Here is a 10,187-nt window from a genome sequence, read left to right as displayed (position 1 = left end):
TTTTTTTTCTTCTCTCTTGCAGGTGCCGCTCGAGCGAAATGAAGAGGAAGAAAGAAGAGAAGAAAAACGAGGAAGAAAAAAAAAGAAAGAAAGAAAGGAATACCAATCTCGAGTCCTTTCTCTGAAAACCAAACCCGCCTAAACCTCTTTTTTTTCTTTACTGTGATGTTTGTTAGGTGAAGTCGAATAAGAGAAAAGAAGCAGAGGGAGAGAGAGAGACGCAAATGAGGAGAGAGGGAGAGAAAAATGAGGCGGTGTAGTGGTGAGGTAAGGAGAGAGAAATGACCTAGGGTATTTATATGGGCCAATTATTGTTTTTAATATATATTAAACAATGTCATGTAGACAAAAAGGAGGGAAAATTTGACCGCTCAAATGTTTTGGACTTTTGGGTGCGACCAAGTCGCACCGGAAAATTCTGATGGACTATTGGGTGCGAAAAGTCGCACCCAAAAGTTTTGACGGACTTTTGGGTGCGACTTTTCGCACCCAAAAGTTTTGACGGACTTTTGGGTGCGACTTTTCGCACCAAAAAGTTAAAAAATCAGCGAAATTTTTTAGATGCTTAATTGACTTTTAGGTGCGATTAGTCGCACCTGAAAGCGTCAATTGGTGCGACTTTTAGGTGCGAAAAATCACACCCAAAAGTCTTGCGCACCGAAAAGCTGAATTTGTAGTAGTGTAAATGACCTTTCGAAGCGATTTTAGAAGCTACTTTGTCGCTTCTAAAAGGCTGCTTCTAAAGGTCAGTCGCTTCTAAATATTAGAAGCGACACTTTTAGAAGCGTCATGCCGCCTCTAAATCCGCATCTAAAACACAAATTTTGCGCCGGAAAAAGCTCTCGCGAAATGGCAGGAAAGGTTTAGAAACGACTTTAAAAACGTATTGTCGAGAACAATAGCCATGGCAGCCTCCTCCATAGCGTCTTGGCTCGTGGATTCCCCTCGCGCCTCAGCTTGTCGTCGTATATCAGCTACCTGATCTACGATCCGGGCGTGCATACAATAGTTACAAATTTCATTACATTAACTGAAAACATGAAGCGTTACTGAAAATTAAATTAACCTTACGTAGTATTGTCCAGCAACAGGCGTCGTCCATTCCCCGCGAGTGGTTTAATGGAGTCTCTACCACGCAATGAGCGGACTCAACATCAAACCATTAGCATGTCTCTGCAAAAGTAGATAATAACGAATTAGTATACTTGTTAAATAAGTTGAATAAGTTATTCTTTAATTAAAACTTACGTTCATCCACCGATAGTGAGCAAATGATACCGTCCCTTGTCGACTTTGTGTGGTCTTTTTTGCTTGTTTGGCTTTGTTTTGTTGAGATTTTTTCTGCAAAATAATATTATTATAAGTTGGGGAAGTATATGTCATTTATATTAAACTGAAAGGATATATTTGATATTTCTAGAAATCGAAGGGATAAATCTAGCATTTCGATTAAACACGAGGGATACTACTGATATTTTCCTAAAAAATCGAAGCAATGGTATAATATGATGTATTTTCATAATTAGATTGAAAATCGAAGTATTATATGATTTTTTTTTTAAATATTAGCAATTTTGAAGCTAATCGTGAAAAATAGCTTGGTTAAAAAATTTCATAAGAAAATATTGTTTTTCAAGTGCTAAATTAAAATTGACTATTTTAGGTTTTATGTAACTTTGTTTACTGTTTGAAAGTCTAATTTATAAAGAAATTAATCTGAAATAACATTTTACAGTTTGTAAAACATTATTTTTTTAAAATTTTAAAATATCAACTATTTTAGAAAGGGAAAATAACACATTTATACCCTGTGTTTTAGTGAAATGTCGAGTTTAACCCTCGGTTTTCAAAAATGTCGAGTTCATACCATCTGTTTAACTAAAATGACGAAATTATATCCTATGTTTAACTAAAATGACGAAATTATACCCTGAAATGAATAACAGCGTCACAAATCTCTGTTTCATTGATATTAACTCTTATATAAGAAAAATCAAATCAAATCTAAATCAGTGCCCTAACTTCCAAATTCTCAATTTTGAAATAAAAATAGCCTTAAATTGAAATTAAATAATAAAACTCATACCTCCTAAGAAATGACTTCATTCCGTGTTCGAATTGTAACTCTAAATCCTGGATTCTCTGTTCGAATATGCGATTTTGATGACTATCAACTATCGATGTTTACTCATTTGCCTCTTTCTGTGTTCTTCACGATTAATAGACTGTTGTTTATTTTTTAGTTTTTAAATAAATTACATATATGGCGCGAATGAATAAAGATAATTGGTGTTTATATATAAATATTTTAGTCAACGTCAATGAAAAATCAATAAAAAGAATATTCGTGACACTGTTGTCTATTTCAGGGTATAATTTCGTCATTTTAGTTAAACAGAAGGTATAATTTCGTCTTTTTAGTTAAACAGAGGGTATGAACTCGACATTTTTGAAAACCGAGGGTTAAACTCGACATTTCACTAAAACACAGGGTATAAATATGTTATTTTCCCTTTTAGAAATGTGCGAAGAATGGATGAGACGGAGTGAGAGAGAGCAAGAGGCGCTTGGATGGGCTTCCTCGAAAAGGCTGAGGCAACCTCATATGCAATGGGCTTAAAGAGGCTCACATTTTAGGCCTTACTCCCACAAACGACATAACCTCTCTCTCTCTCAGGCTCTAGTCTGAGAGTTCTTGGGAGTTGGGGTTTTAGTCGAAATAGAAAAATGGACGACATCGAGGACTTGCTCTCCGGAACAAATGGCGGAGCTCCTCCTGGTTTCCGTTTGCCGGTCAACTCTGTCGGACATCAAAATAAAACCAAAAAGAGGCCTCCGATTTCGCTTCATTCCAACAACAATGCTTTTGCTCCTAAAATCCCCGGCACTCAGGTCTCTCTTTTCTACTCTCTTATGCTCTTCGATGTTACCGCTTCACATCTCACATCTCTCTCTCTCTCTCTCTCTCTCTCTCGTCTTTATGGCAGACAATATTCATCAAGACATTTGGATGCTCTCACAACCAGGTAAGTTTATATCAGCTCAGACTCTGTCCTTATATGTTCCACGTGTTTTTGTTCTGTTGCAATGAGTGAATACATCGAACTTGAAAGTAATTTTTTTTTTCCTGTTTCACGCGACTCCATGGAATTAGAAGAGATCAAAGAGTTCCGATTTGTATTTTTGTGTTTTTTCTTAATGACGACCTTTTACTTTGCGTTCTCGATGTTTCAGAGTGATAGTGAGTACATGGCTGGTCAGCTGTCGGCATTTGGGTACTCGTTAAGCGACAACCCCGACGTTGCAGATTTGTGGCTAATAAACACGTAAGGCCAGATTTTTGTTAAAATAATGCCATCTTATGGTTTCATTCTGGGTTAGTGGTGCGCTTTTCTTTCTGAGTAAAGTAAATGTGGATTACTGATTCAGATGCACAGTGAAGTCGCCGAGTCAGTCGGCGATGGACACTCTGTTGAGCAAGGGCAGGAGCGCAAATAAGGCGCTCGTAGTCGCTGGGTGTGTGCCTCAAGGAAGCAAAGATCTCAAGGAGTTGGAAGGGGTCAGTGTGGTGGGAGTCCAGCAAATCGACCGTGTCGTTGAAGTCGTTGAAGAGACTCTCAAGGGTCACGAGGTTCGGCTTTTGACCCGCAAAACTCTGCCTGCGCTAGACCTTCCAAAGGTACATTTACTTGCTCCTTTTGTCATTTCAACCTTATATCAACACTCCTCTTTCTAACTTGATTTTTTGGTAATCAGGTGAGAAAGAACAAATTCGTTGAGATCCTACCAATTAATGTCGGTTGCTTAGGAGCCTGCACTTATTGCAAAACAAAACACGCCCGCGGTCACTTAGGGAGTTATACTATCGATAGCCTCGTGAGTCCTAACACTCGTATTTCTTTCCAATTGCCTTGGTCAGAATATCTTTAACTTGTCGAAATACTGCAGGTTCAGCGTGTTAAATCTGTCGTAGATGATGGAGTTAAAGAGATTTGGTTGAGCAGTGAAGATACTGGAGCTTATGGTAATTCTTCACTAGGATAGCTCTGTACATAAATTACTTATACTAATAATAAATTTGATTCATACTCCGAGAGACGAATGAAATCAAATAGCTCATCAAAAACTCTTCTCATTAGACTAAATGACCTATTTAAATGTGATATAAAAAAAAGGAAAATAAATAAGTAAATTACTATTTTAACCTTCTGGGTCTACACACAGACCTTACCTGATGCTGAATTGATACAGGACGCGACATTGGAACCAACCTTCCAAATTTGTTGAAGGCCATAGTTGCGGAACTTCCTGCTTCTGGAAGCACGATGCTTCGAGTGGGTATGACAAACCCCCCTTTTATTTTAGAGCACTTGAAAGAGATAGCAGATGTTCTTCGCCACCCGTGTGTGTACTCTTTCTTACATGTGCCAGTGCAATCGGGCAGTGATGCGGTCTTGACTGTAAGTACCGCTCTGTCTGTTACACCCGGAAGGGTAAACTAGTAATTTTTTAATTTGATTCCATAAAATTTATTTAATTACTTTTACTATGAGTTAGTCATTGTGGCGAGGAAGATTTTTCAATTCATTATTCTAGTTTCCTTAGCAGTAGAGGGGCGTGAATGGAGGAGGGGGTTGGCTCACCTTTCAAATAGTGAACCAAGTTTATCAATAAAAATATCGTTACTCTTACTTACATACTTGATTATCGCGGGTCGTAATGGTCAAAGCACGTTTTTTTCCTTCAAAATGTTCCGAATAAACATTTTGCAGACAATTTTAAAATTCTCTTCGTAGACTGGGAGTTCATATTCCATGTTTGTATATTTTCTGATGACAACTCTAAATTGATCCCAGGCTATGAATCGAGAGTACACCGTGGCTGAGTTTAGGACTGTGGTGGATACCTTGACTGAGCTTGTGCCAGATATGCAGATTGCAACTGATATCATATGTGGATTTCCAGGTAAGTTCAAGCCCGATAGTTGGAATCATTTTTATCTTATGCTTGGAGCTTGTGTTCGAATTACATTTTTAATTAATACTTATTTTTCCATTACATAAATTAAATGTAATTAAAACTTTTTTTTTTTTTTTCACATTTCTTTCCGATACTCAATTTCTTATTTCTTCCCATTTCTTTCTGTCTAAAGATCCTACCATATGTTTTCTTCTAGCGTGTTAATGGTTAAAAGAAAAAGCGAGATATGAGTTCACGCGAAAGCAATGTAATTTGCAGGGGAGACAGCTGAAGATTTTGCTCAAACTGTTGGCCTTATTAAGGATTACAAGCTCTCTCAAGTTCATATATCGCAATTCTATCCTCGCCCAGGTTTGTCTATTGTGATTGAGGTCTTGATCTACATACTGATTTTCTTTATGGCATATTATTAAATACAGCTTGTTTCGCTGGATTCCAGGGACACCTGCTGCGAGAATGAAGAAGGTCCCCAGTATGGAAGTGAAGAAGCGGAGCCGTGAACTCACATGTGTTTTCGAAGCTTTCACGCCTTATAATGGAATGGAAGGGAGGGTCGAGAGAATTTGGATAACTGATATCGCAGCAGACGGAGTTCACCTGGTAAGTAGAATATCAACACTTTGTTCGGACGGTTTGATTGGATACTGGATGCACTGCATGAGATACATGATATCGTGTTTTTGAAATTCGATTGTTTTTGCCCTCCCTAGGTTGGACATACCAAGGGATATGTGCAGGTGCTTATAGTCGCCCCTGATGATACTTTGCTGGGTACGTCCGCCATTGTGAAGATAACATCTGTGGGAAGATGGTCTGTTTTCGGGGAAGTAATAGAGACCATTGAGGATGTAAAGTACAAAACGTATTCAAGAAAGGGAGAGTCCACCGAGGAAGAAAAATGCTCTGATCCTTGTAGCTCTACTTATTGTGCGTCTTCAATAGCGCAAGAAACGTGTGCTTGTGGAGGAACTACCATGAACGAAGAGTGTGTCGTCTCAACGAACCCTGTTTCAGAAGACGGCCGTGGCAGCAGAAATGTTATTGGATGGCTGCTTAGAAATCGGAAGAGCCGTGCCCAGAAAAACGAGAGCGAATTTGTTTCCGGCCTCGAGAAGAGACAAAGTTTCGGAGTAGAGTATAAGGATTCATGGAATGCCACCGACAGAGTTCTGCTGGGTGGGATTCTTGTGAGCTTCTTGATTATCGTAGCACTACTAGTACACCTTGGAATTAGGACTTGAAAGAGTAAGAAACTCTATTTATATTTTGATTACTTTGGCCTACCATTTTGACTGGTGCTTTTTTTTTTTATTATTATTTCTTTTCATGTTGCTAATATGCATTTTATTATTCTGAATATGAATTTGAAATAAGGAAATGCCTGTTTTTATTGTATGAATATTGGTCATGAAGATCTCTCTCTCTCTGTTCTGTCATGTCCTGTTGTATAATTATTTTATTTCTTCATTTCTGCGTAAATTTGAATCTGAGCAATTTGAGTCGAGGCCAAAAAAGAAAGAAAAAGAAAAATGATACAGATAGTGGGTATCATCACCACTATTATAGATAAAGCATAAAATAAAGCTTGGGATATACACCGTAAAATGTGTTATTTGGTGGGGCTGGCAAGGAAAAATGAAAAGAAAAAAAAAGGGAAAATCAGAGCAGCATGTCGGACTTGGCGGGCAATCTCTTGAAGAAGTTGACGGGGACGGAGGGCAGCCTGCTCCTGAAGCGGGGGTGGCGGAGGGAGTAGAGGCCGAGGAGGAGGGCGACGACCTGGAAGGGGGTGACGTAGATGAAGAGGGCCCAGAGGAGGGAGAAGAGGATGAAGATGGCGGTGGCCCTGGGGTCGCGCCAGTTGAGCAGGGCCTGGGCGCGCTCGAGCTGGGAGGCGAGGTCGCCGACGACGGTCTGGACGCGGCCGGCGACGCTGCGCAGGCGGTCGTAGCGCACGCGCACGACGTCGGGGGGCTTGGAGGTGGGGAAGGTGTCGAACTCCTCGTCGAGCTCGTCGGGGTGGGTGAACTCGGCCTGGGACAGCCTGGCGTCCATGTGGGGGGGGTGCCTGGGGCGCCAGCGGTAGTTCCACATCCCGATGACGAAGAGGTAGAGGAAGAGGGTGGGCAGGATGAGGTCCGGGTAGCAGACGAGCATGAGGAAGAGCACGTGGACGAGGCAGGTGGTGATGGGGTTCCTCCACCGGCAGATGTCCTCCACCCAGCGCAGCATGGCGGACGCCCCCGAGAGCACGGACATGATGCGCTGGAAGTTGGCCTTGCTGCGCCGCAGGCTCCACATGTGGTAGTCCACGTCCAGCATGTACTCCACGTTCTCGCGCCGCAGCGGGGGCTCCGCCCTGGCCAGCCTGGCGGCCACGATCTGCATGGCCTGGTGGCGCAGCAGGTCGATGTGCTTGACGGAGATGGGGTGCACGTAGTGCATCTTGGGCAGCAGGGGGCGGCCGTACTGCGCCACCATGTTGACCCAGGCGGTGCAGGTGAAGCGGATGGCCAGCTGCAGCTCCCCGTGCTTCTTGAGGCCCCCCGGCTGCAGCACCAGCAGGGGGTAGTAGTGGCTGTACACGCGGTCCGTCTCCAGCGTGGAGAGCCGGATGCGCACCTTGCCGATCCGCTGGTCGCGCGACTCCCCCCCGCCGTTGGTGTGGGCGTTGTCGAACACGCCCACCGTGATGACCGTGCACGGGTCGTGCACCTCCCACGTGTACTGCTCGTTCCACCTCGGCGACAGCGTGTCCAGCAGCGTGCGCGTGCGCACCCACTTGTTGCCGTACTTGACGACGCAGTACGAGTCCGTGCTGCGCCCCTCCCGCCCCTTCATCGGGAGCAGGTTGCGCGCGCTCAGGATGCCCAGCTCCAGGATCCCGATGTTGGGCCGCCTCAGGTGCTTGGACGACGGCTGCAGGTCGCTGCTGAAGTGGGTCGACTCGTCCAGCACGTGGTACCCCGTCTCCAGGCACAGCCTCAGGTGGATCTTGCTCGAGAACTTCTCCTTCCTCTTCTCCGACTCCTCCTCCCCCACCGACGACGCCCTCGTCAGGTTGAACCACCGCGCGTCCGGCAGCTTGGTGGTCTCCACGCGGTGCGCCACGTCCCGCACCGACAGCATCACGCGCCCCATCACCTCGTCCTTCCCGGGGCCCACGCGCTCCTCCACGCTCACCACGATCAGCTCCTCGAACGGCTCCGACGCCACGAACATGAGCTCGTCGTCCCACAGCGCGTTCACCATCCTCGTCTGCGAGGGCCGGGTTATGCGCACCTGGTTCCCCAGCTGGACCTTGACGTACGCGTCCACGGCTCGGCCCCGCTCCGAGGGGACCAGGTCCTGAGCCTCCATCACATGGATTCTCAGGTAGTAGAGCTTGGGAGAGAAGTAGACCTTGGAGCGCGTGTTTGCCAGGTGGACGTGGCTCACGCTGTGGGCGTCCGAGTGCCACGCCTCGGGGAACGACTCGTCCGCCTGGGTCCCCATCCAGACCGCCAGCATAACCTCGCCACGTGTCTTCGCCCCGTGCTTGTCCTCCAGCTTGTACCACTGCGGCGCCAGGGGGCTGTCCGGCGGCACCCGGATCGGAACCTCCGTGAGGTCGAACATGACTCGCCCCACGAAGTCGTCCTTGCCGAAATCCTTGTCTTTCACGCTCACCTCCACCAGGTTGGACTGGAGCCTCTCCTTGGAGAAGGCGAAGATCTGCCGCCACGCCGGGTTCTGGTTCTTCTCCACGTGCCTCGTCACGCCCTTGTAGTTCCCCAGCTTCACCTCCACGTAAGGGTCCAGGCTGCCGGAGATGTCCATCACCGGCAGATCCCGAGCTTTCACCACCGAAACGTAGAGGAAGTGCATCTGCTCCACGAGGTCGTACGTGCTCGCCGTCTTGTCTCCGCCGATTCCTCCGCCCCTCCGCCGCACCCTCCCCGCCAGCGGCGGATTCGTCTCCACCAGCCCGAACTCAGGATTCTGCGGCCGAGGCATCTGCATCCGCATCACCTGCGGCGCCGCCACCTGCGCGAAGTCTTGCCGGACCTCGAACGTCGGACCAGGAAGAGTAAACGCCGGAGATGGCTTCTCCGCCGCCATTGAAGGAGGCGGAGCGCCGGTGCCGATCGAGTGAAACGTTCTCACCTCCTTCTCCTTCTTCTTCTTCTTCTTGCTCTTGAAGATCCGCTCGGCGTCGGCGTCGTTCTCCGGCGCGACCTGGCTGTGGTGATGGTGCGGGACATCTTCGTGGAAAATCCGGTTAGGGTTGATCTCCTGCAATGGAGGTTCAGGCGCGGCGGTGTCGGCGTAGATCCGGAGAGCGATGTCTCCCTGGACGTTGGAGAAGAGGTCGCGCTTGTCGAGGGGATATCTCTGGACGGAAGCTTCGGAGGAGGAGAGAGGGAGCGAGGAAGCGGAGATCTTCACGCGGCCGAGGAAGTTCTTGCGGGGGCTCTTGTCGCGTCGGTCGTTGCAGACGGTGACCTCGACGGAGCCGCCGCGGAGGAGGAGATCTTCGGCGGCGTTGAAGACGAGAGTCTCGTTCCATTGGGGATTTATGTCTTGCTGCTTTGTCTGCGTTCGCTGTCGCTGTCCTTCGAACTCCACTTCGACGAAGGCGCTCGCCGTGCCGTGGCCGTCCTTTGGCATCAGGTCCGTCGCGTTGTGGACCTCCACTATCAGTTTCGTCATGGCGGTTATCGGTGAGAAGAAGAGAGAGAGAGACGCGCTATAATGGCGTTTGTTGGTTTATGGAGAGAGAAGAAGTTACGAAGGCGGTTTTGCGGATGAGATGTCCATTCCAAGCAAGACGATAGAAACTTACATAAAGAAAGAGTGAGATAGTGAGTGAATGACTCTTGTCTCAAGAGAGAGAGAGAGAGAGAGAGAGTGGTGTGTGAGTTGTACACTTTTGTTATTACATGCCTCTTCTAATCTCTTGTTCATAATTTCATTTTCTATACTTCAAAAGTTAAAAATATCAAAAATTAGACCCATTAATTCAAAAATATCAAAAATTGGATTTTTTTTGTTCATTTTCAGACAAAAATATCATTTCGGTCCATATAATATAAACACTTATTTCTCTCATTCTCTTCTCTAGTCTCTCATTTTCTGATTAATAATTTTTGTGGTTTGCAATTTTTATCTTATTTAACGGCACGTGAGAGAAAGAATGTCATTTATGGGTGTTCAGTAATGCAGCT

General features: G+C 45.9%; 2 protein-coding genes across 2 annotated transcripts; one reads left to right on the top strand and one right to left on the bottom strand.

Annotated features, from left to right (window-relative positions):
• Positions 1-2,638: 2,638 nt before the first annotated feature.
• On the top strand, positions 2,639-6,375 carry LOC149390055 (Methylthiotransferase). The gene is made up of 11 exons (XM_089620219.1): positions 2,639-2,892; positions 2,988-3,026; positions 3,235-3,326; positions 3,430-3,679; positions 3,757-3,876; positions 3,949-4,024; positions 4,252-4,460; positions 4,857-4,965; positions 5,239-5,331; positions 5,420-5,580; positions 5,691-6,375. The coding sequence occupies exons 1-11, from the start codon at positions 2,728-2,730 to the stop codon at positions 6,219-6,221; spliced, it is 1,845 nt and encodes a 614-aa protein (XP_089476345.1). The 5' UTR covers positions 2,639-2,727; the 3' UTR covers positions 6,222-6,375.
• Positions 6,376-6,474: 99 nt separating this feature from the next.
• On the bottom strand, positions 6,475-9,864 carry LOC149390054 (C2 calcium/lipid-binding plant phosphoribosyltransferase family protein). Its single transcript, XM_089620218.1, has one exon. It carries the CDS (start codon positions 9,670-9,672, stop codon positions 6,640-6,642), a length of 3,033 nt encoding a protein of 1,010 aa, XP_089476344.1. The 5' UTR covers positions 9,673-9,864; the 3' UTR covers positions 6,475-6,639.
• Between the last annotated feature and the right edge of the window lie 323 nt (positions 9,865-10,187).

This window comes from Urtica dioica, chromosome 7, assembly GCF_054948205.1.
Source record: "Urtica dioica subsp. dioica isolate 48M chromosome 7, U.dioica_male_clone48M_v1_H2, whole genome shotgun sequence".
NCBI lineage: Eukaryota > Viridiplantae > Streptophyta > Magnoliopsida > Rosales > Urticaceae > Urtica > Urtica dioica.
This window is presented reverse-complemented; position numbering and strand designations above follow the sequence as displayed.

Bases quoted from the DNA above. Each gene is read 5' to 3' on its own strand.
- LOC149390054 (XM_089620218.1), bottom strand. From the start codon at position 9,672: ATGACGAAACTGATAGTGGAGGTCCACAACGCGACGGACCTGATGCCA.
- LOC149390055 (XM_089620219.1), top strand. From the start codon at position 2,728: ATGGACGACATCGAGGACTTGCTCTCCGGAACAAATGGCGGAGCTCCT. The intron at 2,893-2,987 runs GTCTCTCTTTTC...TCTTTATGGCAG, and splicing joins CTAAAATCCCCGGCACTCAG to ACAATATTCATCAAGACATT. The intron at 3,680-3,756 runs GTACATTTACTT...TTTGGTAATCAG, and splicing joins CTGCGCTAGACCTTCCAAAG to GTGAGAAAGAACAAATTCGT.